This window comes from Penicilliopsis zonata (assembly GCF_001890105.1).
Source record: "Penicilliopsis zonata CBS 506.65 unplaced genomic scaffold ASPZOscaffold_7, whole genome shotgun sequence".
NCBI lineage: Eukaryota > Fungi > Ascomycota > Eurotiomycetes > Eurotiales > Aspergillaceae > Penicilliopsis > Penicilliopsis zonata.
In genome coordinates, this window is record NW_019208917.1 from 1,098,789 (window position 1) to 1,126,034 (window position 27,246).

Here is a 27,246-nt window from a genome sequence, read left to right on the forward strand (position 1 = left end):
TTTTATCCACGTAACTAGTTCGTAGCAGTGTCTGATGTACAGATGCAGTACCCACAGCCCCCCCCCACTGCCTGCTGGAAATAGAACAGAGCGAAAGTTGGGTACGTTCAGAGAGAGGCTGGCCGTGACAATCGCGATATCCTGTTGGTCTCTGCTCTCTCCTCCTCCTCCTCTCCTCTCCTCTCCTCTCCTCCTCCTCTCTCCTCTCCTCTCCTAATCTTCCTCTCCTCTCTTCCTCTCTACTCTCTTCCTCTCTTCCTCTCCTCACCTTTTCCTCTTCCTCCCCCTTATCCTTCTTCTTCTTCTCTCGTTTCTTCAAACCGCCTTCGCCTTCGCCTTCGCCTTCGCCTTCACCTTCGCCTTCGTTTCCTGCAGCCCGCGGGATTTTTTTTTTTTATTTTAGCTCTCTGGGCGTTCCGGTCGCTGCTGCATCTGCATCTCTCGTTTCCTGCATCTCTCGTCTCTGCTTATCGTCTTTCGTTCGTCGGATCGTCAGAGTTCTCGAGGACCGTGTCGTCTCTCGTTATCAGTCTGTCTGCTTTCTCTTCTTCCCCCGGTGTTCCTTTCTTTTTTTTTTTCTGCTCACCGACTGACAAGCCCGACGGCCTTATAGTCTCCTCCTCCCGACTGGATTAAGAATCAGGAATCAATCACTTCGGGGTCAGAAAAGCGAAACAAGAGAAGAATCTGCTCGGTTCAGAGATTTCTTACCCCTCGTCCTTCCTCGTCCATGCTGGCGCCATAGAGATCACTTGTGTTTTGTTGTTTACTGCACAATAATGCTGTGGCGGTCGTCCACGCCGCTGTTGGCTCTCCTGGGCCTGGCCGGCCTGGTCGCCTCATGGCCCTACGACGCTGCCCTGGTCGATTATAATATCAACACCAATAAAACCGCCACAGACCCGGTCTATTACAATGGTACCTGGGAGAACCATACCTGGCATCCTTCCCCCGACAACTGGCGCTTCCCCGTCTACACCCTCATGCTTGACCGTTTCGTCAACGGTGACCCGACCAACGATAACATCAACGAGACCGTCTGGGAGCATGATCTGCTCTCCAACCAGATGCGTCATGGTGGTGATGTTGCTGGCCTGCTTACCACTCTTGACTATCTCCAGGGCATGGGCATCAAGGTATCTCTTTCTTTCAACCTGCTTCTCTCCGTTTCTTCTGTTTTCTTACCTGCTTCAGTGCATCTATCTGGCCGGAACCGCCCTGATGAACCAGCCTTGGGGTGCTGATGGCTACTCGGCCTTGGATACCACTTTGCTGGACAAGCACTATGCCACCATCGCCGAATGGCGAAGCGCCATCACCGAGATTCACAATCGTGGCATGTATGTCATCATGGACAACACCATCGGAACGTAAGTTGTCTCCTCAAGCATAGTAGAGTTGTCGATATATATATATATATATATATCGACGGAAAAAATCATGGCTAATTGTTCAGACTCGGCGACCTGATTGGCTTCATCGGCTATCTGAACGTCACGGCCCCGTTCAACGAGTTGGAATATCACGTAGAGTGGAAAACGGATCGCGAGTACGTCGATTTCCATCCCGGCAACACGTACAACGATACCTGCGACTACCCGCGCTTCTGGAACGAGACCGGGTACCCGGTCGCCTCGTCCATCACCGCCGGCCTGGTCGGCTGCTACGACAGCGACTTTGACCAGTACGGTGACATCGAGGCCTTTGGCGTCTATCCCGACTGGAAACGTGAGTTGGCCAAGTTCGCCTCCGTCCAGGACCGTCTGCGGGAATGGCACCCCAGCGTGCGGGCCAAGATCATCCGCCACTCCTGCATGATCATCCAGTCGCTCGACATTGACGGTTTCCGCTACGACAAGGCCACCCAGGCCACCGTCGATGCCCTCGGCGACATCTCGGGCGCCTACCGTGACTGCGCCCGGGCCCTGGGCAAGGAAAACTTCTACCTCGCCGGTGAGATCACGGGCGGGAACACCTTTGGCTCCGTCTTCCTCGGCCGCGGCCGCCAGCCCAACCAGTGGCCCGACAGCATCGAGCAGGCCCTGCAGCTCACCAACGAATCCGCCCAGCAGTACTTTTTGCGCGAGAACAACCACCAGGCCATCGACGGCGCCGCCTTCCACTACTCCATCTACCGCTCGCTCACCCGTTTTCTCGGCATGGACGGCAACCTCGCCGCCGGCTACGACACCCCGGTCGCCTGGGTGCCCGCCTGGGAGGAGATGCTCTACTCCAACGACCTCATCAACGCCAACACCGGCGTCTTCGATCCTCGTCACATGTATGGCGCCACCAACCAGGACGTCTTCCGCTGGCCCGCCATCGAGTGGGGGGTGGAGCGCCAGCTGCTCGCCCTCTTCGTCACCACCCTGCACCTGCCGGGCATCCCGCTCCTCCTCTGGGGCGAGGAGCAGGCCTTCTACATCCTCGACGCCACCGCCGACAACTACATCTACGGCCGTATGCCCATGTCCCCGCAGACCGCCTGGCACATGCACGGCTGTTTCTCCCTCGACTCCTCGCAGTACTACAACTGGCCCGTCGACGCCGCCCGCCACGGCTGTGAGGATGACACCGTCACCTACGATCACCGGGACCCCTCCCATCCCGTCCGGAACATCATCCGCCACATGTACCAGATGCGCGAGAATTACCCCGCCATCAATGACGGCTGGTGGATCCAGCACCTCTCCAGCCAGACCACCGAGGTCTACTACCCGGGCTCCAACGGCACCGCCACCCAGACCGGCATGTGGTCCATTCTGCGCGGCCGCTACGAGTCCCTCCAGGATCTGGGGTCCGCCGCGGACAACCAGTCCGTCTGGCTGGTCTACCAGAACGTCAACCGCACCGTCAACTACACCTTTGACTGCAGTGACGAGGATAGCGCCCTGATCGCCCCCTTTGACACCGGCACCACCGTCAAGAACCTGTTCTACCCGTTCGATGAGCACACCCTCAAGTCCAGCACCGTCAAGCTGGGCTTCGAGGGCTCGACCAAGTACAACGGCTGTCTCTCCAACATGACCATGACCCGCTACGAGTACCGGGCCTACGTGCCCAAGTCCCGCTGGATCGGGCCCCTGCCCGCCATCACGGGCTTCTCGCCCGGTCACGATCATCCCGTGCTCTCCTCGGTGGCCCCGGACGAGGACGAGACCATCCCGATCAAACTCTACTTCTCCGCCGAGATGAACTGCTCCTCCATCACCGACGCCATCTCGCTCAACTCGTCCACCGAGTCCGGCAACGTCGCCGTCCTCGACACCAGCTCCGTGGTCTGTGGCAATTACTCCGAGACCAACGGCACCTACTCCGGCGAGCTGCCGCGCGTGTTTGTCTGGTCCGCCAACCTCACGGGCGTCTACAACGGTGTTCACCGCGTCACGGTCGACAACCCCACGGGCACCGCGGGCAACACCACCAGCGCCATCGACCACTTCCTCATCCGCGTCGGCCAGATTGACAACCCGATGATCTTCTACACGGCCAACTACTCCGAGAGCCTGCTGCACGGATACTCCAACGGCAGCCTCTTCGTCCAGCACCACGCCGCGGGCGCCGATAAGTGGCGCTACTCGACCAACTGGGGGTCCACCTTCTCCAGTTGGATGGACTACTCCGGCGGCAACGACACCATCGAGGAACTCGCCTGGAGCGGCACCAAGAAACAGGAGTGGTCTGGCAAACACGTCCGCGTCGAATACTGGAGTCGCTGGACGGGCAGCAGCGACTACAAGCAGGAGGGCGACTACGATTGGAAACCCAACGTGCCCCGCCGCTTCCCGCATCTCTTCTTCGACGGTCCCTACAACGAGTACGGCTACGACGCCGGGCTGCACAACGTCATGCATTTCGACACCGACGACCAGACCTGGAAGTTCCGCTTCATGGCCGAGTGGCCCGCCGTGGGCCAGATCAACGTCTGGGGCATGGACCCGGACGGGTCCCCCGACGAGCAAGGCGTGTACGGTGACGCGGACAACGATTCGGTGCTGGACCGGCTCCCGCCCTCATCGCTGTCCTCGGTCATCATCAACATCACCGCCCATCCGCCCAAACCTTACCTGGCCTGGCGCATCCACGTTGACGACGCCACCATGCGCTTCGAGCTGCTGCCCACGGGTTCCGACACCCTGCAGATGGCGCTCTTCTTCCTGCTCTGGCTGGTCCCCGTCATCACCGCCGCCGCTGTCGTCTACGGCTTCATGAAATCCTTCTACCAGGTGAAATTCAACCAGGTGGGCGTCAGCGAGAAGAAATCCTTCATCCCGCTCGCCCTGCGGCGCGGTTTCCACCGCTCCCGCCACCCGGAGGAGGGCGGCGAAGCCATGAACCCGCTGATGCGCCTCGCCAACAAGTCGGGCTTCCTGCAGGACAGCTCGGCCTTTGCCGCCGCCGCCGCCGCCAAGTCCACCGATCGCCGTCGTATGGTCCTCATCGCCACCATGGAGTACGACATTGAGGATTGGGGCATCAAGATCAAGATCGGTGGTCTGGGTGTCATGGCTCAGTTGATGGGCAAGCACCTCGGTCACCAGGATCTCATCTGGGTGGTCCCCTGTGTCGGTGGGATCGACTACCCGGAGGACCAGCCCGCCGAATCCATGTTCGTCACCGTGCTCGGCAACTCGTACGAGGTCAAGGTCCAGTACCACGTGCTCAAGAACATCACCTACGTCCTGCTCGATGCCCCGGTCTTCCGCCAACAGTCCAAGGCGGAGCCCTACCCGGCCCGCATGGACGATCTGGACAGCGCCATCTACTATTCCGCCTGGAACCAGTGTATCGCCTGCGCCATCCAGCGGTTCCCCATCGACCTCTATCACATCAACGATTACCACGGGTCCCTGGCGCCCCTCTACCTGCTGCCCCAGACGGTCCCGTGCTGTCTGTCGCTCCACAACGCCGAGTTCCAGGGTCTGTGGCCCATCCGCACGCAAAAGGAAAAGGAGGAGGTCTGCTCCGTCTTCAACCTCGACCCGGAGACGGCGGCCAAATACGTCCAGTTCGGCGAGGTGTTCAACCTGCTGCACGGTGGCGCCAGCTACCTCCGTGTCCACCAGCAAGGGTTCGGTGCCGTCGGTGTGTCCAAGAAGTACGGTAAGCGGTCCTATGCCCGTTACCCGATCTTCTGGGGCTTGAAGAAAGTCGGCAACCTGCCCAACCCGGATCCCTCGGACACGGGCGAATGGCACCGTAACCAGGCCCCCGAGGGCGAGATCACCGTCGACTCCAGCTACGAGGCCACGCGTGGGGATCTGCGCCGGCAGGCCCAGGAATGGGCGGGACTCGAACAGAACCCGGACGCCGACCTGCTCGTCTTCGTGGGTCGCTGGTCCATGCAGAAGGGTGTGGATCTCATCGCCGATGTCATGCCCGCCGTGCTGGAGGCCCGCCCCAACGTCCAGCTGATCTGTATCGGACCCGTCATCGACCTGTACGGCAAGTTCGCCGCCCTCAAACTCGACCGCATGATGAAGCTCTACCCGGGCCGGGTCTTCTCCAAGCCCGAGTTCACCGCGCTTCCCCCCTACATCTTCTCGGGCGCCGAGTTCGCCCTCATCCCCTCGCGTGATGAGCCCTTTGGTCTCGTCGCCGTCGAGTTCGGCCGCAAGGGTGCCCTGGGAATCGGTGCCCGGGTCGGTGGTCTGGGCCAGATGCCCGGCTGGTGGTACAATGTCGAGTCGACCACGACCGCCCACTTGCTGCACCAGTTCAAGATCGCCATCGAGAACGCGCTCAACTCCAAGACGGCGGTGCGGGCCCAGATGCGCGCGCGCTCCGCCAAGCAGCGCTTCCCCGTCGCCCAGTGGGTGGAAGACCTCGAGATCCTGCAGTCCACCTCCATCCGCATCCACAGCAAGGAGCACACCAAGTCGCACGGCCAACCCTACACCCCGACGGGCTACGGCACCCCGAACAGCGGCATCATGACCCCTCCCGCGGGCATGCAGACCCCTCCCGCCATGCTGCTCCCGCACGCCCGCGACAGCAGTTACTCCTCCTCCAGTGTGCGCCTCAGCCACCTGGGTCCCCAGCAGCGCAACACCATCATCTACAGTCGCGACCCGAGCCCCGGGGGCGAGGAGAAACCCAAATCCGGCCTCAGCCGTCAGCTCTCCCTCGGCTTCCGCTCTGGTCCCGGTCACCTGAACCAACGTCGGGGTCGTCGACGTCTCCGCAAGAGCAACATCCCCGAGGCCGACGAGCAGAGTCGCGCGGGCACGGATGTCGAGGACGAGAGCGACGACGATGTCATCCCCAGCTACTACGGTGAAGATGAATACACCGTTACCCCGGAGCAGATCGAGGCCAGCCGACACATGCCTGGGGCTACTACTACCCATCTTCATGCTCAACAGCCAATCAACAACAACAACAACAACAATAATAATAATCCCCCCCCGTACCTCTCCGCGCGGCATTCCAGCCACGGCAGCCTTGTCAACCGCAGTTCCCTCTCGCCCGGAACCCCGGGCACGCCGGCCGTGGATGATGGCCTGCTGTCACCCGTGCGCCCGCCCTTTGCGCACATGGAACCCGGGAACCGGCTGAGCAGCGCGTCGGTGCTGTCGGTCGATTCGATCATTGGCGACAAGAAGGACTTCAAGTTACAAAAGGTAGACCCCTTCTTCACCGATAGCACGGGCGAGTACTACCGGACCTTTGAGAAGAGGCTCGAGGAGCTCAACGGTGGCAACTCGGAGTCGCAGCTGTGTATCGAGGAGTTTTTGGTCAAGAGTGAGAAGAAGTGGTTCGACAAGTTCCGCGACGCACGCCTGGGTCGCAACCAGTCGCCCGCCCCCTCGATCTACCGCGGCGGCGGCGGCGGCGGTGGCAAACGGGGCGCCTCGCCCGTGGGCTCCTTCTCGGCGGCCGAAGACTCGGCTTCGCGCGAGAGCGGCAGCGACGCCGTCAAGGAGGAACATGAGGCCGCGGATGAGTTCCTGCTGGGTCGCGACTACGTGCCGCCCACGGGTCTGCGCAAGTACATGCAGATGCGCATCGGTGACTGGCCTGTCTACTCGTTCTTCCTGGGCCTGGGGCAGATCATCGCCGCCAACTCGTACCAGATCACCCTGCTGACGGGTCAGGTGGGTGAGACCGCCCTCAAGCTGTACGGCATCGCGCTGGTGTACCTGGTCTCCTCCATCCTCTGGTGGTTCGCCTTCCGCACGTACAAGTCCGTCCACGTCCTGTCCGCCCCCTGGCTACTGTATGGAATTGCGTTCCTGCTCCTGGGTTTCGCGCCCTACATCTCCAGCTCCTTCAACCGTGGCTGGCTCCAAAACGTTGCCAGCGGGGTCTACGCGGTGGCCTCGTCTAGCGGGTCCATCTTCTTCTCGCTGAACTTTGGCGACGAGGGTGGCGCCCCCGTCCGCAAGTGGGTGTTCCGCGCGTGCATCATCCAGGGGACCCAGCAGGCCTACGTGATCGCGCTGTGGTACTGGGGTGACGTGATGAGCGCGGCCTCGGCGGCGGGCGACTCCGTGAGCAGCATCGCAGGCAGCTGGAAGATGACGGCCATCTGTGTGCCCGTCGCGGTCTTCCTGTGGGCGGTCGGCGTGCTGCTCTTCCTGGGTCTGCCCAATTACTACCGGCAGACCCCCGGCAAGGTGCCCTCCTTCTACATCTCGCTCTTCCGGCGCAAGATCGTCCTGTGGTGCTTTGCCGTCGTGCTCATCCAGAACTTCTTCCTCAGCGCCCCCTACGGCCGCAACTGGGCCTTCTTGTGGAACTCGCAGCACGCCGAGGCCTGGCAGGTCTTCCTGCTCGTCATCTTCTTCTTCGGCTTCGTCTGGGTTGCCCTGCTCTTCCTGCTCGCCTACCTGTCCCGCTCCCACAGCTGGATCCTCCCCGTCGTCGCCTGCGGCCTCGGCGCCCCGCGCTGGGCCCAGATCTGGTGGGGAATCTCCGGCTCTGCCCTCTTCCTTCCCTGGGCGGGCAGCTACGTGGCCGGCGCCCTCGTCGCCCGCAGTCTCTGGCTGTGGCTCGGCGTGCTCGACGCCATCCAGGGCGTCGGGTTCGGCATGATCCTCCTCCAGACCCTGACTCGCATGCACATCTGCTGCACGCTTCTTGCCGCCCAGGTCCTCGGCTCTATCGCCACCATCGTCGCGCGCGCCTGCGCCCCGAACAAGCTGGGGCCGGGGCCTATCTCGCCGGACATCTCTGCCGGACCTTCTGCCGTTGCCAACGCCTGGTTCTGGATAGCACTCTTCTTCCAGCTTCTCATTTGGTAAGTCCCCTTCTCTCTCTCTCTCTCTCTCTCTCTCTCTCTCTCTCTCTTTTGTCCTTGCTAATATCTTCTAGTGGAGGATATCTTGCCTTCTTCCGCAAGGAACAACTCTCCAAGCCATAGTTCATTATATATATCATGCTCACGAAATATCGCTCCTTCCACCCGCAACGCGGTGGGCTATTTTACTTGATACCCTCATTGTCCCTGCAGCATAATACTACTCCTACTACTACTACTACTACTACTACATGTTCATGATAGATGTACATTAATCTAGATTTGAATTTCTTTTTTGGTACCGTACTTTGATGCATTTAGTCCCGTAACTGAACTCCCCGACGCCCTGCATGTAGAAAATAAGGAAATAGAACTGGTATAAAATGTATACAGTGGCAGAAGTGTAGTGTATACGCCATGAATCAATCCGTTTTGCTCTTCTTCTGGCTGCCTTCGTCTTCCGCCTCGCGTTTCCGCTTCGACTTTTCCTTCTTCTCCTTCTTCTCCTTCTTTTCTTTCTTTTCCTTCTTCTCCTTCTTTTCCTTCTTCTCGGCATCTTCTTCGGGGGCGACAAAATCCTTCTCCCGCTCCTTCATCTTCTCCTCGCGCTTGAGGCGCTGGCGCTCCATTACCTCCTCCTTCTGGGCGCGCTCCTTGGCCTGTTTCGAGAGGAAGTACTCGCCCGACTCGATCTGGAGGTCGACCTTGCTCTTCTCCGGGGCAGGCGGGAAGGGCGTGTAAGGTTTTGCGGCCTTGTCGGCGACCTTGAAGGGGACGCGGCGTTTGGAGAGGGTACGCTTTTTGAAGTTGGGGAGGAAGCGGTCCCACGATTCGGTGGCGAGGGTCGGGTCCTTGGCCAGCTCACGTTTGATCATCAGCTCCTTGATGTGGTAGATGGGGTGGATGTTGGCCATGCAGTCGTCCACCACGCGGCGGACCTCCTTCAGGCCACGGAAGGGGCCCATCACCGCTACCGTGTTGCCCTGCACGAGGATATATGTTTCTGTTAGGAGTTCGAGGGCCTTGAGCGTCGACCCCGACGGGCCGAGGATGCGTTGGCGTCGCTTGACGAATCGTTCCTTGTTGCGCACTTGGTTGCGGATCTTGATGATGTCGCATGCCATGTTATCGTCGAGGATTTTCAACGCCTATCAGACAGACACATTAGAAATGCGTTAGAAGATTTCTCTTTGACAGAGGAGGAAGAGAGAATAGGTACCTGCTGCACTGGAACACTACGTGACAACAGCTTGATCAAGTCCCTCGCCTTGAGGATTGCCGCCGGATCAAACGTCTTGCGAGTCGTCTTGACCGTCATGCTACCTTCCACCAAGTCCAGCGTGCATGCGATCCCCTGCTTCTCCAGCGCCTTGGTCACCACCGGCCACGCCTCTTTCAGGTACACCTCGCGGTATTTCGGGAATAGCGTTGCGAACGAGGATTCCTCGGCAAAGCTGCCGCCGATGTTGTCGTCGGGTTTAAATTCCTCGACCTGACTTGTTAGCAGGAGTAGAGAGTAGCAGAGAGTGGTTTAGTGGAGAAAGAGAAAGTCCTACCTTCCATTTGTCAATGTCGTCCGTGTCCCACGGCTTATCCTTCTTGTATGTGGAAGGCATTGTGACGAGCGCGCCGAGTAAGCAGTGCTCTGCTGTTCTGTGTCGCGTGGTGGTTCGGTCGGAGAGGAGAGTTGAAGATCCAAAACTTATCGCCGTCGAAAAAAGCGCCGACTTTTTCCCCGCGGAACTTGCCCGATTGGGAGTGCAGCCTGAAATACTAGGCATGAATAAAGGCCTGAGGCAACAAGGCAACAAGGCATATAACCAGGCACTAAGGCATAACTAAATAAGGCATCAGGCACAAGGCACCAAGGCATGCACAAGGCACCAAGGCAGGCACAAGGCAACAAGGCACTAATAAGCCACTCGATTCAAGATTTGAGGCGCCAAAGCACGGACATGAGCAAGGTCTCTACACTGACTACACTGCAGCTCTTCGTGTGACGACTGAAAGGATAGATATTACTGCATTCAAGCTGGTGTCCGCTGGTTATGTAGTGTACCACTCATTTCCCTCCTGCTCGGAGTTCAGAGGTGCAGTCTCTCGCCATTCTATTCGCAGAGGTCGACGGTGCGAAGCTAGCAGTCTAGACACGGTAGCTAGTCAGAGATCCGCTATAAATAATAGCCTATTCCGTACTGCTTGCTACCTGCGTGGGGATCTGTTTGTTGGCTCGGAGGGCTGTCTGGCTGGCATGCCTCCGCCGGAAAGAAGAGTAGCGAGAGAATCGCACCACACTCCTCGATATCTCTCTCCCGGTTGATCACGACCATGCAAAGAGCCTTGAGCAAAGGAACTCGGACGGCAGATCGGTGTAGGATCGAACGCGACGGTCGCTTTTCGCTGTCGATCATGACCAGCTGGGCTTATCACAGCAAGCCAAGGAGCGAAGCTCTCCATAGTTACTCTCTCCCGAACCACCTTTCAGATTATCGAACCGTGGAAATATATCCTGTACAGTGTATTGTCCATCGTTCTGGCCTTCGTGATGCCTGTCGTACGGCGAAAACACAAGCAGACGGTGTTCCCCCAGGCAGAACAGATCCTCCAACGGGTGGGAAACAGGGAGTTCAGTCTCTCGGCTGCGTAAAGGACGTCACGGCAGTTGTGATCAATTCATGTAAATGAACGACGGAATCATAATCACCGTCAAGAGTGGCTTCGAGCAGATGAGAAGGCGCTGGTGTCGAGGGAGTCCTGCGCTTGAAAGTTCAGTCCTCCCGCCTCACGACCCGACAGTTTGGTACCGCACCGCACCGGCCTACCTAGTAGTAATCTCTCCTCACCACTTCCCACCTTCCCACCTTCCTTTCCCCTCTGTGGTATGACACTTTGCTGACGACGGCATCCATGTCTTTGATCGACAGAGAGCTTTTCTTTTGCTCTAACTTGCCCCGTCTCCTCGTCAGACTGTTCGTGTTATATGGATTCTAGTCTGACTCGTGCCTCGGTAGGGGATAGCAGGCAATGCCCCCCCTTTTTTCAAGCCCCTCAATCCCATCGATGCCTTCAATCAAATGAAGTTTTTCCCTGCTGAGAACATTTAGATGCTGACGGGCCGTGGTTCCAGGACTCTTCGAGCAAGACACTCCTATCTCAAACTTGGCAGAGGGTCCCCAGGGTGCCCATATTGCAACCGATATAAGATGAGCTAGACGGTTCTCATAGAATGGCTCGGGTTGGGGTATGCTTTTTTCGCCAATCAGTTTATTTGCTCGACTACAATTCCTCGTCTATATTAGCAAACGCGTTAACAGCACCCGTCTCCGCGCTTCGAGCAGTCAATAGCATTCTCATCGGTAGGAGGGTTTCAACTGGGACCTCCTGTTCTCGATTGTAATAAATCCAGTGCAAAGGAAGGGGCAGATGGATGAGAGAGAGCTCTGATGGCATTGCGTGATATGGAAGACTGTATCAGGACAAAAGAATCATTGACTAACCATCCGACACCGACACCGACACCGATAACGACACCTAATAAATCCAAAGCTCTTGCAGTAACACCATCCTTCCACCGAAATACCTGTGAAGGCCGGTTGCAGCAAAAACCTTCTTATATACTCTATACTATCAGGACGGTAGCGACACGCAGTCCTCAAATCACGGCTTTCGGCCAATGCAGATGTACCTGCCTTGTCAGCATCGACGCAAAAAGAACCCCCCCTGCCGCAGTCACGATGGGAGGACAGCTTACAACGGAAAGTATGCCTTCAGGGTGGGATTGTTGGCTTCTTGTTGTGCTCGAGCCACAAGGACGTCAAATTGTTCGCGTGGCATGTGCAGCCGTTGCGTGAGCGGATAGAGTGATATGGCTGGCAACAACCGTTGGATATTCTCGCGGTTCATAGCTCCTATCTCGCGCGTTCGGGCGTCTGCTTTCAAGGTTATCTCTATCCTTACTATAACTGACCTGCAAAGCCGCTTCCTACCGTTAGACCAGGCAGAGAGGGGAAGAGGAATCATCCTGGTATCCACCTCCACCAAGCCGGCCGCTGTCAAGAGATCTTTCAGGCGCGCCCCGACCCTAAGGTCTTTGAGACTCTCGAACGCCCCCATATATCTTGTGCTCCACTGCCTTAGGGCGTTATGCTCGGTGATGGAACCGTTGTCAGACTGAATATTGAAATAGATCTCGGTCATTTGAACCCATCCGCCTGGCTTTAATACTCTGTGGGTGGTTGGAATTCGATCAGTCAATTGACTTGTCCTCGTTCTGCACCTGCTGGGATAGAGGAGGGGTTTGGAGTCTGTACGCACCTCACGATATCTCGAATATACGATGGCCATCGACTGCGGTTGATCCCGGTTGCAACGAGTTGCGAGTGAACTAGGTCGAAGTATCTGGAAGGAAACGTGAATGGGCGGTTCAAATCATCGACCTAGACGGCCTCTGGTCAGCCGTCTCTATTGAGAAGGATGTTTCAAAGCAATCTTCAACATATACTGCAGCGTTGTCCTCTGGATTATATCACAGCATCCCCAGTTTCCAGCGCCTTGTATACATGAACTGACGGATGGTTCCCACGTTCCGAAGCCTTGAGCATGTCTTACAGCTGCATCAGGCCTGCATTCTCTTCACTTACCTGTAGCCACAAGTTATCAGGCATGTCGCCTGGCTGCATGTGCGGAGAGACGTCGACACCGATTACCTTTGACTCAGAACCAAGCGTCAGTTTGCGAGAGTCTCGACGGGAATTTCCACTTCATCACCTCGCATTCGGGATGCTGCTCAGCAACGTCGACAGCCCACGCTCCACTTCCATAACCACAGTCCAGAATCCTTTTCGGTCGTGGAACGGGCGGGAAGATGAGTCGACCATCGAACACCCTATTCAAGACTCGATGCTGGATATCAAGACGCTCTGCTTCACTCTGGAGTGAAGAGATAGGGGGAAAGATCAGTCAGACAGGAAGACATGGGAACCTGTTTGTTACTTTACATCATCCACCGGCTCGAAGAATATGCGGTTATCGATCGCGTATTTTTGATATTCACGATCTCGGATGGATAAAATATCGAGATAGACAGGGTCTAGTGCCTCTGTTTGGGCTTCTGGGTTCCTTGATGGAGAGAATGAATGGTCAGTCTGCCTGGGTGTCCTGTCAAAGCACTGACCAGTATTTCGATACAATCTCAAAGCCATCGCCTATCCCTGTTCAAGGTCTCCGAACCACTGGAACCTTTCAATATGTGTCTGTCGGTCGTTTCCACGGTCTCGCTTTGTCTAAGGATGTTTGCATGCCCTCAAAGTCGATGGGGAGTGATATGTGCCCTAATGGCTGTGCGAAACAAGGGTTTCCATAGGGGGGGGTTTTTTTTTTACATCCGCGCCAGCGGTACCATCGGCCGCGAGACTGTGTGCAAATCGCTGTATTGCAGGCACTACGACATAGGCAACGCTCGAGGGAGTCTGCGGGCCTTCACAATGCGCACTACGCACGGCATTTACCCGCAGATGCCAATCTCTGTCAATATTGTCTGGCCAGCGGTCAAGCACTACTACTGCATATCCGGTTGCAGGGGCTAATTGCTTGTTGCCTACTTCTAGCGGGGGGGGGGGGGGGAAGGAACAGAGAGGGAGAGGCGGAAATAAAACAGGCACAGGAACGCGTACAGGAAAAAAAATACCAATGAGAGCTCCTACTCGAAGCGGATAGGCTCTCTGACAAAGCCTTGGAAGGTCTGCCTTCGCACCCACTTGCATTTTGATATCACGGTATCGTGGGTATTTGAATGTACTAGGCCTTCGCAGCGCACGGATAGAAGCCTTGTTCGGCCCTGCAACTACGGCAACAGCTTTTCTTAGCAGATACACGATGACGATACAAGGAGGGGTCAGCCGCATCGCAGGCGCGCCACCCACCCCCTCGGTATCAAACCTTGAGCAGCGTGCGTCAGAGGCTCCTTGGTAAGGGCGAGTTCTTTTCTTCAAATCAATCCTCGAGCGTGATGTACCTAACGATGGGAGGGCCGGCCGGCATTTGATCCAACATGCCCTCTTCGGACGATCATCAAAAGGTGACGGAAGACTCTGGATGCGAACTCCGGCCCCTCCCCGCTCCCCTCCCTCTATTATTATTTCCAGACAGGGTTTACACCTGACCAGTGACCACTAGGGGGTACCGCATTTGTGGACTAGCGAATGTTCAAGTTACCAATAACAAATGGCAGCTTCGGAGATGCGGGCCTTTTGATGGAACTGCTCTTCCAGGTGATGTAATAGTGGTGACCGCAGCAAGGCTTTTCTTTCTCTTATCTGAAGATGATATGTTCCTGAATAAGGAAACTGATGACTTCCATTGTCTGAGAGCAGATCAGACGGAGACACCGAGGACTGCCGTCCAACAAGGACTGGCCGGCTTGATTGGCGCTCTAGAACCGCCCGGTTCCAGCTAGCCATGGCGTAGGCGCTCTACGGAGGACAAAAGGACCAAAAAAAATCATCCTTCTGGCAACGGGATCATCGCTGTGCAGTTGCGAGACGAGACACGGCCAGGTTCCTTCCCTCGTGAGGAGTTCTGACATCCAAACAGGACCCAGCACGGAGCTCTAGCCTGTGCTTATTGAGGGAACATCCGGGCCTGATTCGGCAGCTTATTGGAACGCGATCCGCCACCAGAGTCGGACTAAAAAAGCAAAGAGCATCGGCTTTGCTCATAAGGTCACCTGACACTCGTGCCCTTCAGCCTTCGGGCTTCGTCGTCACTCGTGTCATGACTGTGGGCGTCCATGTCTGGCAAAAGGCTCCGTGGCCCAGAAGTCGGAGTCTCACCGCTTCTTTTCGTAACGACTGCTCGCCGAGTTCGCAGGAGTGAAACAATGGCTATGAATTCTCCCTCCCTAGACGGAGAACGGCAGACGCTCCTCCTTCGCATGGACCACACCTCCCCAATCGAGCAAGACGGGCATAAGTGGAACGCAGCCGTCTTTTTGCAGTTGGCCAATGGCGCACATCGGGGTGTACCTCGGAGTCCATACAGAAAGAAGACTAAAGGAGAAAGAATCCGTCTACATTGAATGGTTATGGGTCCTGTAGAGAGAGATATTTCTTGGACGGCGCAACCAGGCAGCGGTGGAGAGTGAGTGGAGAAAAAAGAAAGAAGAAAAAAAAAGAAGAAGAGTCAATTTTGACCGAGGTTCCTTTTTCCAATTCTTGATCAATGTGGGCTCTCGGATGGATTGCTAAGTGGGCGGGGGGGCAGAGGATTTCGAAAACGCATCATCACTCCCATTTCCACCGAAGGGTGCCCTCCCCTCCCCTTCCCTTCCCTCTCCCAGCGGCAGAATCCTCCCATCCACTGCCGACAGGCTAACACGGAGTAGTTGGTGACCACTGTGCTAGTGTCACCATGCACCTGCAATGCGTGGTCGGGAGCTCCGACGGGAGGGGGGACCAGGACAGGACAAGATCCGAGAAACTTCGGTGCCATCCATGCATGCAAGGCCTTCCGTCCGTTCATGCACGTCAAAGACAGGCAGGCGATGGTATGACGGATAGACGGGAGGTCCAGGGTCGAAAACCCAGCCCGTCGGGTCGGCGCATTGAACAAACAGTGCCAGAGGTTTCTAATCAAATCCCAGAGCCATGGTTCACACTGGGGAGTGAATCAATCGATTGTAGGGGGCGATGCCGCGAGGGACGGTTAGGCCCGTTAGTGGCGCATGAAGGAAAGAGAGCTAAATAGCGCTACACATTGGCAATCTGTCACTGAATATTTCTAGTCATCCATTCTAATGCTATCATGGCACCGACTCCTGTTCATGAGGTATATTCGATATTCCCTCAGCCAAGAGTTCGGTGTACTGAGGTGCTGGCTGATCCTGTTGGCTAAATTAGCTTCATGATACGGAGTAAAGTACGACTCTCATGCGTAGGAGTAAAAACTAAAAACTAAACTGCTCATGCTATTCCCAGTTTAGTTAATGCTCTGTGGATCATAAAACCGTCAATAATATACTAAAAAAAATTACGCTTGTCGTGCAAAGTTGCTTGCTCCGTATGGATGCGAGGACTTGTACGGAGTACGTGTACGCTTTCAGGATACTAGTTAGGCACTCCCTAGTAGACCATAAGCACCAGGTACCGAGTTCATGCTGAAGATTACTAACAAAAAATTGACCTTGATTATCATAATTGTATGGGTATGGCATTAGCATAGAACAAAACCGTCACTCATGAACCTTTCCGAGCCCTTGCCATGCAATTCGCCCGCCCGTTTAATTAGTCGTGGTTGAGAGAGAGAGAGAGAGAGAGAAAGAGAAACATGTGCAAGGTGGAGGTGTTGACCATCGACTGGGCCTTGATTAGGGGGGTAGAGGGCGACTCGAAAGGAGCCTGCAGTTAATTGTAAGGAAGGGAGGAGAAGACCTGCTGCACTATTTCCGGTATCGGCCGTTCGAACTGTGCATCCTAGGGAGGATTTGCTTTTCAGTTGTTTGAGCCAAGGCTGGTATCAGGTCTTCCATCTCAGTCTTCTTTCCCTATCGAGCTCAATGAATGAGCAAGCTTCAATAGGACTACGCTCTCGGTGGCAGCAAAATAGTTCAAGCTTTAGACATTCAGCAAATCAGCGCCTGCTCATCAATTCATAGATACCCTCTTGTTAAAAAAAAAGAAAAAGAAAAGAAAAAGCCCCATACCTATCCATTAGAATCCGGAGGTGGCGGTTGAAATGGTCCTCATATCGCTTCAACGTGTCCTCCAGCTTGGAAATCCGGGTCGGGTCGTAGCCTTTGACCTCGGGCGCTGACTCTTTCCCACCAGACGAAAGGTCCGGGTCGGCGGATGCCAGGGTTCGGGCGAGGGAGGATGCCGTCCAGGACGCAAACATAGTGCAGCAGGTCATGAGCTTGGAGTGGATCTATGTTCAACAAAAAGTGAGCAAGTGAATCGGAAAAAAACGTGGGGATGAAAAAAGGAGGCAGACCTTGAGGAGTTTCGCTTGTGTCAGCATGCATTCCTTGAGACACGTGTCCAGGAAATCAACATGATCCTGCATCAACTCGTCCACCGTCCGGTTGGCTTGCTTGGTACCGTTGACGGTGACTTCAGAGCCGTCTGCATCTGTGCCGTTGACCCGATCCATCAAGTTCTGCCAGTTCGGTTCGATGACCTCGGCTGTGCAGAAATAAAGCAGATGCTGCACAAACACGAGCATTTTGGCCCGGAGGTTCCATGCACGTCTCTTCCACATCTCTAGCCGTCGGTCGGATGACTTGTGTCGCCAACTGACCACCTTGCTGTGGTCCAGCCAAGAAGTCGCCAGCAAGCCCTCAAGATGACGAAGGGAGAGTAGATGACGGAAAACAAGTTGGTAGCGAAGCACGGTTTTGCGACTGATGACCAGCGAGAGTGGGAAGGGGACAGAGTAATCCAGCTCTAGCGCGTCGAATCCAAGAATGTCCTTCTCGTCTTCTGTACTTTGCGCTGCCGGGGCTTGGTATCGTTCGAGGGCCGCTTCGGGTTTGTCCTGGTCGATACCAGATACACTCACAACCTGCATCAACCATTTGGTGAGGCCAATCTTATTCATTCGGACCTTCACATCCTCCTTGAAAGGATCCTGGGCGGCAATACTCCCGGGCTGGCGAAGAACCAAGTCCAGAAGAGACTGTAGTTTCCCTTCGTTGACGTTCTTGGCTGGCTTGCGGAGTTCTGACGCACTCAGTTCGAGGAAGTAAGAGAAGAAATCTGAGCGGTCGAGGAAGAAGTAGTGTTTCAGTGAGCGGAACCGGGTGGTGAGGGAATTCTTGGTTAGTAGTAGATTCAATAATGATGCATTCGCATAAGTGTAAGCGGCATTGACGTTTTCCAGAAATCGAGGATCGTCGAGTGTCTTGGGAACGTCTTTGACGGTTCCACTTACATCGACACCTCCACATTCACGAACGACGTTCAGGTATTTCCCGGCTAGAAGAACCTTTTCCTTGACACTGTCCAATTGCGGCGGGACTTCCTGTTCTCGGATTGTATACCGTTTGTCCCAGTATTCGTCCGTGTAGTCTTCTTCCAGCTTCTCTCGTTTGATCCATTTTTGCTCTTTCACCAGGAATTCGGCGTGGGGGTCTTTAATTCCTCCATGATGCAGCCACTCGTTGAGCATGGCCATGTATGGGCGGCTGGCTTCCCGTAGGAGCGTCTGTAACAGAGCTTTCGCGGTTGGGTCTCCGGAAAACGATGTTAGTCGCTCCGTCAACAGCCGTAGGACATTGCCTCCTTTGCATATCTTTTTGCTGGACATGGCCCCCGGTACCAGGTCTCCGCCTTCCTTGAGCTGCTCGAGGATGTTTTCCACGTCGTCGAAATCATCGATTGACTCATCTAGATCCTGGTCTAACAAGCCGTTCCGTCGCAGGAGTTCTTGCCCCAGGGAATACAGCTGAGCCAGACACTGGCTAGTCGGCATGGTATGCAGGTGAAGAACATGCAGGGTAAAATTGGGGTTGTTGAGCAGCTGATTCTCAAGTTGCGCGACAAGGATTAGGTAGTCTTTGAGCAGTTTGCGAATGGCAGCGCATAATGCGTGGCTCACGGCGCCGAACTCAGCACGGCTCTGGACCTCTACGAAGGCTTCCATAGCGCTGTAGTGAGTAGCCATTTTCAGCATGGAAAGCGTCAAGTCTCGAAGAGTGGGATCCAAGCCCGGGGCAAGTTGGAAAATCGGGCCCGTCAGACGGTCCTTCTCGACCGTGGGATCGAATGAAGCATGATATTGCACATACTGGCCCTCGAAGCCCATGAAAACATACAGCAAATCCTCTAGTATCGCCGCTTCTTGCTCGTCCAGCGAAAGATCGCGTAACGGTTCGGGTTGTAGGAATTGAGGAGCGGTTGATGCTAACGGAGGCACCGAGACGCGCGAGGCCAACGGAGCGGTTGAATGCGGCATCAGGGATACTTGCGGCATCCATGGAGCTATCCGGGAACAAAGCAAGTCAGTACTTTCGAATTTCAAGATGGTAGAGAGGGTATGATTCTGGTGGAACTGCCTACTGACCCTCTGGAGGTTCCTTCTCTCTCCTCCGAAAATTGGGACTCGACGCGTCGTTCGCCGCAGTCCGCTTCGGCTTCGGTTTCTCCCAATCGCCTCTATTCCCAGCATTTGTCGATTCCTTTACCGGGTTTCTTGTTCGCACCTGGATCTTGTCTCTTGTGGTGGTGGCAGTCGTCCGTTCGGTCCGCTTCTCGCTCACAGGGTTCTGCTCTCGAGACAACTTGGTCTTCTGGCTCGAAGTACTCCCACGTAGCCGGTCCATACCTTCCGACTGCGATGGGGATGCTCCGCCACGGAGCGCAGCCTTTTCAGCATCCCCAGTGCGACTGGACACGACGCGGGGCCGTTGGGCGTTCATGTAACTGGCCCGACGGTCATCGAAGGACATGGTCCTGCAGAGCGACGGGCGCGGGAAGACTCATAAAGCGAACGGCTTGCACGCAGACAGGTCCTACCCACATTAGACAGGCGATAGCCAGCTCTTTCCCTATATTATCCCCGTGTGTTTTCTTTCGCCGTCCGACGCGCGCAAAGGCGGAGAGCAAAGTCGGGAAATACAAAGTCGAGTTCGCGTACCGCCCGACGCTTGGGGACTAGCGCCGTTTGGCTCCGCCAGGCACGGCGAGTTGCGTAGACAGCAGCAGAGGAGAGAGCTTCTGGCCTCGCTGGGTATATCTCGACTCTCTCTCCGTTTATCCTTTCGAAACAATATCTTCTTGCTGTGCTGGTTGCTCAGTCCTATATTTCTGATTGTAACGCCCCTATCTGAAGAATTCATCATGTTCATCGCACGATCGGAATACGGTAAGCTCCGTCATCACCTTGGGACAATGCGGTGTGGCTAACAGCTCTCGACAGACCGTGGAATCAAGTACGGACCATGAGATTCTCCTTGTTGTACTGTTGCAGATCGTCTACAGAGCTCTAACATGCTGCCCGCAACAGCACCTTCTCGCCCGAAGGTCGTTTATTCCAGGTCGAATACTCTCTCGAAGCTATCAAGCTGGGATCCACGGCGATCGGTGTAGGTTTCAATATTATGGGACGCTGAATTAGATTGGTGAGAATTTGGATTTATTAACGATGGGCAGGTCGCGACATCCGAAGGTGTTATTCTCGGCGTGGAGAAGCGTGTCACGTCTACCCTGTTGGAGGCGTCCTCGGTCGAAAAGATTGTCGAGATCGATCAGCACATTGGCTGTGCCATGTCTGGCTTGCAGGCAGATGCCAGGTCTCTTGTTGAACATGCCCGTGTTGAGGCACAGAACCATGCCTTCAACTATGCCGAGCCGTTGCGCGTCGAAAGCTGCACACAGGCAATATGTGATCTGGCGCTGCGATTCGGCGAGAGTGGAGATGAGGAGGAAAGCGTCATGAGCCGGCCGTTTGGCGTAGCGCTCCTGATTGCAGGTTACGACGAGGATGGTCCCCAGCTGTATGTCTGACCTATTTTGGTTATTTTTTATTTCTTCTCTGAGCCAGGATTCATCTAATCTCGTCGATTTGCAGCTATTATGCCGAGCCCTCCGGCACATTCTACCGATACGACGCCAAGGCCATCGGATCCGGAAGCGAAGGTGCCCAGGCCGAGTTGCAGAACGAATATCACCGTTCCCTGACACTAAGCGAAGCCGAGACTCTTGTTCTGAAGACCTTGAAGCAGGTCATGGAGGAGAAACTCGATGCGAAGAACGTCCAGCTGGCGAGCGTGACGAAGGAGAAGGGATTCCGGATCTACGATGAAGAGGAGATGGGAAGAGCTGTGGCACAACTGGGCAGTAATCAATAAATGAATGAAGCGAAGCGATGCGGAATCCGGCTGGAAAGTCCCTTCGAATATCATGTCCGGGTCGGTGTTGAGAGAAATAGAAAAGGAACAGCGCTGATGAATTGGACTTGAATACAAATTTTTTTTTCTCTTACAGAGCCTTGGGCTATGATAACATCTAGATATATATGTATCCAACCTAGGTAGTAACCAGTATCTACCGGATCTTGTACACACACGGCTTCAGAACCTTGGCCTCTTCATCGGGTGTCATGTTGCCTCCCACAGGCACCTTGTCAATGAATTTCTTCTTGCCCGTGCCAGCCGCCGCCAGGGAAGCATGTTGGCCCTTGGAGGGGGCACCGCCTTGCTTGACAAACTCCATCCGCACAAACATCTTGTTCGACTTGTCGACCGATTCGGGTTTCAAGATGAACCCGCGTGTACGGAACACCTCGACGAAAGAAGAGATGTCCGTCTCATCTGCGCCCTCCTGGGGGCGGGCATCTTCGGCGTAGATCTCCGCGTCCTCGACGTCGGAGTCGTCTCCATCATTGTTGCCGCCGCCGCGTTTCGCTTTCTTCAGCTTCTTCAGCTCCGCCTTGGTGGGAGCTTTCTTGGCGCCGATCTGGGCCTTCTTGCGCGTAATCTTTCCGAACCGGCTCTTCACTTCACTGACCCAGCACTCGCCCTTACCGTCGCCGCGCAGCACCCTCCAGGCTTCTTCGACGAACGACACCCAGTTGGTGCCCATCAGGCTCAGGCAAAAGATGGCCACATCGACGCTTCCGTCCTCCACGGGAAGATTTGCGATGTCTGCCTTGGTGATAAGCGGGTCCGGCGCTTGCAGATCGTAGCTCTGCAGCTTGAGCTTCATCTTCTTCGCGGACGGGGTCAACGAGCGGGCGAGATGGGCATCTCCACAGCCCAAATCGGCGATTGTGCAGAGGCCGTTGGGCCGTCTGGGCAGTGGGCGCAGTTGAGGGCGAGAAGAAGCATCTGGCTGGCTGCCGGACCTTTTGGGCGCGGAATGGATCGCCCCGCGGGTCTTGATGGATTTGATGTAGCCATCGACTGGGTTGGAGGGCCAGGACTCCTTGACTTGCCGAGCAAATCCGGAATGGTACTCCTGGAAAAACTCCGGGTTCTTGTCAAACAGCTCCAGTGCCTGCGAAGAAGGCGTGGTGTAGAGGGTTTCGTTGAGATGGCGGAACCGAGCAGAGATCAGCTTCTGGCGCATTGCTTGCTGGAGAGGTGTCAAGATTGCAGTCGTCGTCGGCGGCGGAGCTGAAGACAGAGAGTTTGCTTCTTCGACAGCAGAAGATTTGCCCTCCTCTGTCTGAGGCTTATCCTTTGCCTTGTCCTTTCTCTTGTTCTTTCTCTTGTTTCCTTTCCCCGCATCCCCAACCTCTGATGTATTCACCGGTTGTGATTTCTCCAGGCCGCTTCCCTCCTTAGGTTTGGGATCCTTCTTCCGTTTCTTGTCCGTTTTACTTTCTTGACCCTCAATCACTCGGCGGAACATTTCATCCACGTTACCCTTGGTGACATTCTCCTTTCCACGCTTGCGCTTATTGGACTTTGCCCCAGGCTTGGGGGTCTCATCTTGCTTCTGTTCATTTTGAGCCTGGGACTGGGGCTCAGTCTGCTGCTTAAGAGCAGAGCTCGAGACTGACCAGCCAGGAACAGCAAACATACTGAAAGATTCCCGGTAGCTGGCAAGAATAGCAGTAGCAGACCTGGCTTTAGCGGACAGGAAAAAAAATAAATTGCCGGCGAAATGGATCAAAGCGGTGAGAGCAGGTACTTGTACTTATTGGGTTAGTTAGGTACCATACTACATACACCTACTACGCCGTACATAGGTTAGGTACCTAAGTAGTAGTTAGTTAACAGGTGAATATTGTTAATATTGTTAGAAAATACAAATAATAAGAGACATAATAAATCCGGAAGACCATTCCAAATGACCATCTTTTCTTGCTATGGATTATGAGGTGATAAGAGCAAGTTTATTGCTAGCCTCAGGACGGAGAACCTTAGGTAATCAGGAGGTACCTTTCCGATCGGATACGTCTCTGAGGACCGTACTGTCATGTCGATACTAGCGGTACTAGCGGTATACAGTACCGCAACAGACCGTTACAGACGTCTAGATCTAACTGGACCCTTGACCTGCAGAGAGCAAATCCAGTTAAGCTCATGTGGGGGTCCTTGGGGGTGGGCAATTTTACCCGACGGATGCCTGCCAGTAGGCCCAGTACGGAGCCCTCCGCGGTGGTCCGCATCCGACGGCCTCCATAGAGAGAGAGAGACAGGACTGGATCAGGCACTCGCTCCTCCATCAAGATCAACCCGGAGCCTCCCAACGGTTTTTGTAAGCTCAGCCTTGTCCGCTATACGGAGTACCTCAAGCCAATTTGGCTTGGTCTGCCCGGGAAGATTTTCCGGCCATGGGCGGAGGCTGGCTTCGATTGCGACGCCCCTCCACCTTCTTATGCCTGCCTGTTTGGTGTGCGGCTCAGGAACCCGATTGCCATGGCGCAACGCGAGGAAAAAATCGAGTTTTCTGCCGGCCAGAGCATCCAGGGGCCATCAGAAACCCCTGAGAAAGGCTCGCTCACAACAGAAGAGCAGACGGACATCGGGAATGATGATCTGACGGGCAACGATCCTCCCAGAAAAGGCCCCAAGAAACGCACAAAGACAGGGTGTTTGAGTATGCAGGTTTCCTCCTTGCCTTCCTCTTCCTCTTCGTCTTCGTCTTAGTCTTTCTTTTTTTTTCATTGATGGACGTGGGGATCTGTTCCTCTCAGCTAATTCAACTCGTCTGTCGTAGCCTGTCGCAAGCGTCGGATCAAGTGCGGCGAAGAGAAGCCCATCTGCAACAATTGCGTCAAATCCAAGCGAGAATGTGAGGGATATGCTCCGCGGGTCATCTTCAAAAACCCGATAGGAATCTATGGAGGCTTTAGGGCAGGTTCAGCGTCCAGCACGCAGATGCAACCGATCCCGTTGAAGGTTCCCATCAGTCCGAATTACGGAGATCAGCCCTCTCAGCCTCAACAGAGACCAGCGGCTGGTTTACGGCAACCGACCATTGCTCCACGGCCGATTATTCCATCCATGAGCATCCAACCGTTTGATCGAGGAGACCAGGGGACTACGGCAACAGCTTCCTTTCACTATCCTCTAGTACATACCTTTCGGCCGTACGCTTCCGTACCTAGTCCTCCTGCCAAAGATGCTTCACCCTCTTCATTTCAGTCGGTCCTTAACCACGACAACGTGCAGCCACAACTGGGTTCCGAACAAAGCACAAATCCTTTGCACTGGCATGAGGCTCCTCTCCCGAGTCTGCAGCCGTTTCAGTACCATGCTGCAGATCAAATCCTTCGACAGAACTCGGGTGCCGTTCATTCCATTCCTATTGTCAGTCTGGAAAGCGAGTATGCTACAGCGTTATCTCAAGGGCTTCCGGTGCCGGGATACGATTCAACCCCCCAAGCTGCTGTAACATATCAGGTACTCTCAAACCTGCTCCAGCAGCAGTCGTAATTCTATCTCATGGCTAACTGTGTTACCCATCTCTTCTAGGGCCCATTGTTGCCTCCGCCGCCACAGTCTCCATGGCAGTTCCCTCCTATCAACAACCCACCACCCAGAGATGAACGAGCTCTTCTGCAAGCATACACAGGCCACGTTCCCTTTTCTCCAGCCTCCCATGACACATATGTGGATCTGGAAAGTGACGAATACTACGACGTTGAGTCTGATGCCGAAGCGGCGGAACGAACTGAAGCAGAGAAATTTAATCATCTGAGTCTGATTATGAGATCGGCCACCTCGGACGAACCACAATTACGGTCTTTCACAGTTCACCTCGATGAGCCCAACATTCTTGCCTCATATCGACCCACGTTGGGCTCCTCCCCCCTGAACAACCCCAAGACAGCCCGCATCTTCGTGCATTTTCTCCAGTCCACGGGTCCATCATTGTCCATCTTCGAGCGTCATCCAAGTGACTCTTCTGTGATTCTGGGCGCCCCCGTTCCCACAACGCGGCAGGGACTCTGGACTTACACCATGCCCCTCAAGGCCCTGGAGCACCAGGCTTTGCTCCAAGCCATCCTTGCCATCAGCAGCCTACACATTGCAATGCTGCAGCAAGGACCACAAACTGTCTCCATGAAACACTACCATTTTGCGCTCAAGAAGGTGGGCGCAGCTGTAGGCCTGCCTACACGACGCAAGCAGATTGGTACCCTGGCAGCTACCCTCGTCTTGGGATATTACGAGGTGCTGGCGGCCGATCATTTTAAATGGAACAGCCATGTGGCAGGCTCCGCCCAGTTAGTCCGCGAGATCGATTTTGCTGGTTTGACGCGAGATCTCCGGGCCCAGCGACGTCGAGTCCGGGCCCAACGAGAGCAAAGGGCTCAAGAGAGGTCATTTTTTGGTTCTAATTTCATCAGCTACCCGTCAGAAGATGATCCTTTTGCTGAAAAGGAGGCCACTGTCGACGAGAATGTCGTTGGCTCTATAATGGGCCGAGCGGTGAATTATGACAATTTCGGCCAAGTTGACGATGGCTCAACCCAGTCACCACCACAGAAGCACTTCACAAGAAAAGACATTGATGACTACCGAATTCAATGCGACCTTTATTGGTGGTACTGTAAGCAAGATATGATTCAGAGCTTGATCAGCGGGAACCGCCTCTTGTAAGCATCTGCTCCAACTAGAATGTCTCGTGCACACTAACCGATATCCAGTACGCCTTATCATCAATGGGGGCAATGTCCTCCTCGTGCCGGCATCGGGCATCTGGACGCTATTTACGGTTCTTCAGACCATCTCATCCTCCTCCTTGCACGTCTCACAGACTTTGGATATCGGGACCGTAGCCGCAAGCTCCGATTGGCGAAGAAGACCGGGGTAGAATGGAGACCAGGGCCTGCCCTATTCAGATATATGGCCCGCTTTGCGCCCGGTGGTCCTGGGGGCTCTGGGGGCGCTGGAGGGCCCCCAAATAGGCCAAATGAGAGCATGCCAGGCAGGCCATTTCCACCACAGGGGCCCCCTGGTAGTCACCAGGCACACGGAGGGCCAGTGAGACCACCGCCAGCTGGGATGTTCGGGATGCCGGAGTCTCAGAGAGGCACCCCCGGTATTCGAGAGGATAGTCCTCCCATGTACGGAATGATACCGACGAGGGGGTCGGTTCAGCTACCTTCTGCCTTCCAACAGAGCGAAGACCATGATCGTCCCCCAGTCCCTCCCAGTATGGGCGAGGGACAGGACCAGGAGGATGAGGAGGCCGCGTATACCGAAGCCGAGGACGAGTGGAATAGCATCCTGGCTGCTTTCGATTCGTTCGCTGTTGCTCTCGGACGAGATTTCCTCCCTTTACCTCCGGACAGTACGCCTCCGATCCCAACCCCGTTTGGACCAGCGCTTCAATATCGCACCAACACGATCGCGGTGGTGTGGGGGTTCTATTACGCAGGGCGTATTATCCTACACCGACTCCATCCTTCGATGCCTCCAGCAATGATGGTTGCCTCGGGCGTTGTGGCCGGCGTAACGGCCGGATATGCCCAGATCATTGGCAAGATTCTTGCAGGAATCTACTATCCCCAGCGGTACAATCTAGAAATCGGAACTTTGAGCCCAACAATAGGCACCTCGCTGACAGAGATGACGGTCCCGATTTTCTTTGCGGCTGTGCAGTATACGGATGCCGCACAGCGGGCCTGGACCATCTCCATCCTCCGAGACATCTCGCGTCTCACGGGATGGCGGTCCTCTCATGCGATCGCCGCCGGATGTGAAAACGCCTGGGTAGTCGCTGCCAGGAAAGGACGAGGGCCACCGTATCAACCTACTGAGCAAGACGGATTACTGGTACGTAGTGGCCCAGGCCATTTAGTAACGACGGTTAGTGAAGGTTTTTTGAGGTTTTAAAACAGTTATGATTAGTTTTAAAACTAGTATTAAATTATTATATAGTTATTAATTATTTTTAACTTAATAACTATTATTAATAATAGATAATAATTAAATTATTATTTAAATATAATACTAGCTCTATTTTGAATAAAAGAAAAATTATTACTTTATAATATAATAATTATTTATTAATTATTTATTAATTATTTATTAATTATTTATTAGTTATTAA

The 27,246-nt window shown here is 54.9% G+C and overlaps 8 protein-coding genes across 8 annotated transcripts in view; 3 read left to right on the forward strand and 5 right to left on the reverse strand.

The window, feature by feature from the left end:
* The first annotated feature begins 367 nt into the window (after positions 1–367).
* ASPZODRAFT_132904 (hypothetical protein) lies at positions 368–8,481 on the forward strand. Its single transcript, XM_022723143.1, has 5 exons — positions 368–530; positions 614–1,136; positions 1,195–1,370; positions 1,457–8,242; positions 8,317–8,481. The coding sequence occupies exons 2-5, from the start codon at positions 780–782 to the stop codon at positions 8,363–8,365; spliced, it is 7,368 nt and encodes a 2,455-aa protein (XP_022581274.1). The 5' UTR covers positions 368–530; positions 614–779; the 3' UTR covers positions 8,366–8,481.
* A 177-nt stretch (positions 8,482–8,658) lies between these two features.
* Positions 8,659–9,950, reverse strand: ASPZODRAFT_166973 (hypothetical protein). Its single transcript, XM_022726801.1, has 3 exons — positions 9,799–9,950; positions 9,462–9,734; positions 8,659–9,390 (listed from the first exon to the last, which is right to left on the reverse strand). The coding sequence occupies exons 1-3, from the start codon at positions 9,856–9,858 to the stop codon at positions 8,665–8,667; spliced, it is 1,059 nt and encodes a 352-aa protein (XP_022581275.1). The 5' UTR covers positions 9,859–9,950; the 3' UTR covers positions 8,659–8,664.
* Positions 9,951–11,899: 1,949 nt separating this feature from the next.
* ASPZODRAFT_66834 (hypothetical protein) lies at positions 11,900–13,443 on the reverse strand (the record flags this gene model as incomplete). Its single annotated transcript, XM_022729403.1, has 7 exons — positions 11,900–11,927; positions 11,994–12,171; positions 12,229–12,467; positions 12,557–12,678; positions 12,883–12,948; positions 13,010–13,171; positions 13,240–13,443. 7 exons carry the CDS (start codon positions 13,441–13,443, stop codon positions 11,900–11,902), a joined length of 999 nt encoding a protein of 332 aa, XP_022581276.1.
* Positions 13,444–15,305: 1,862 nt separating this feature from the next.
* ASPZODRAFT_132915 (hypothetical protein) lies at positions 15,306–16,095 on the reverse strand. Its single transcript, XM_022723144.1, has one exon. The coding sequence runs from the start codon at positions 15,728–15,730 to the stop codon at positions 15,458–15,460; it is 273 nt and encodes a 90-aa protein (XP_022581277.1). The 5' UTR covers positions 15,731–16,095; the 3' UTR covers positions 15,306–15,457.
* A 269-nt stretch (positions 16,096–16,364) lies between these two features.
* On the reverse strand, positions 16,365–19,823 carry ASPZODRAFT_132916 (hypothetical protein). Its single transcript, XM_022723145.1, has 4 exons — positions 19,298–19,823; positions 17,228–19,215; positions 16,941–17,161; positions 16,365–16,849 (listed from the first exon to the last, which is right to left on the reverse strand). Exons 1-4 carry the CDS (start codon positions 19,680–19,682, stop codon positions 16,768–16,770), a joined length of 2,676 nt encoding a protein of 891 aa, XP_022581278.1. The 5' UTR covers positions 19,683–19,823; the 3' UTR covers positions 16,365–16,767.
* A 250-nt stretch (positions 19,824–20,073) lies between these two features.
* On the forward strand, positions 20,074–21,083 carry ASPZODRAFT_16519 (hypothetical protein; the record flags this gene model as incomplete). The annotated part of the gene is made up of 5 exons (XM_022726701.1): positions 20,074–20,098; positions 20,153–20,165; positions 20,240–20,318; positions 20,386–20,729; positions 20,804–21,083. The coding sequence occupies 5 exons, from the start codon at positions 20,074–20,076 to the stop codon at positions 21,081–21,083; spliced, it is 741 nt and encodes a 246-aa protein (XP_022581279.1).
* A 196-nt stretch (positions 21,084–21,279) lies between these two features.
* On the reverse strand, positions 21,280–22,758 carry ASPZODRAFT_66584 (hypothetical protein; the record flags this gene model as incomplete). Its single annotated transcript, XM_022729386.1, has 1 exon — positions 21,280–22,758. One exon carries the CDS (start codon positions 22,756–22,758, stop codon positions 21,280–21,282), a length of 1,479 nt encoding a protein of 492 aa, XP_022581280.1.
* Positions 22,759–23,600: 842 nt separating this feature from the next.
* ASPZODRAFT_66476 (hypothetical protein) overlaps positions 23,601–27,246 on the forward strand; it is a gene marked incomplete at both ends in the record, with an annotated part of 5,853 nt that continues 2,207 nt past the window's right edge. The window contains 5 exons of the mRNA XM_022729379.1: positions 23,601–23,781; positions 23,902–24,542; positions 24,660–25,786; positions 25,838–26,058; positions 26,119–26,969. Of these exons, the coding sequence (XP_022581281.1) occupies positions 23,601–23,781; positions 23,902–24,542; positions 24,660–25,786; positions 25,838–26,058; positions 26,119–26,969 (3,021 nt within the window). The remainder of the gene's footprint in view (positions 23,782–23,901; positions 24,543–24,659; positions 25,787–25,837; positions 26,059–26,118; positions 26,970–27,246) is intronic.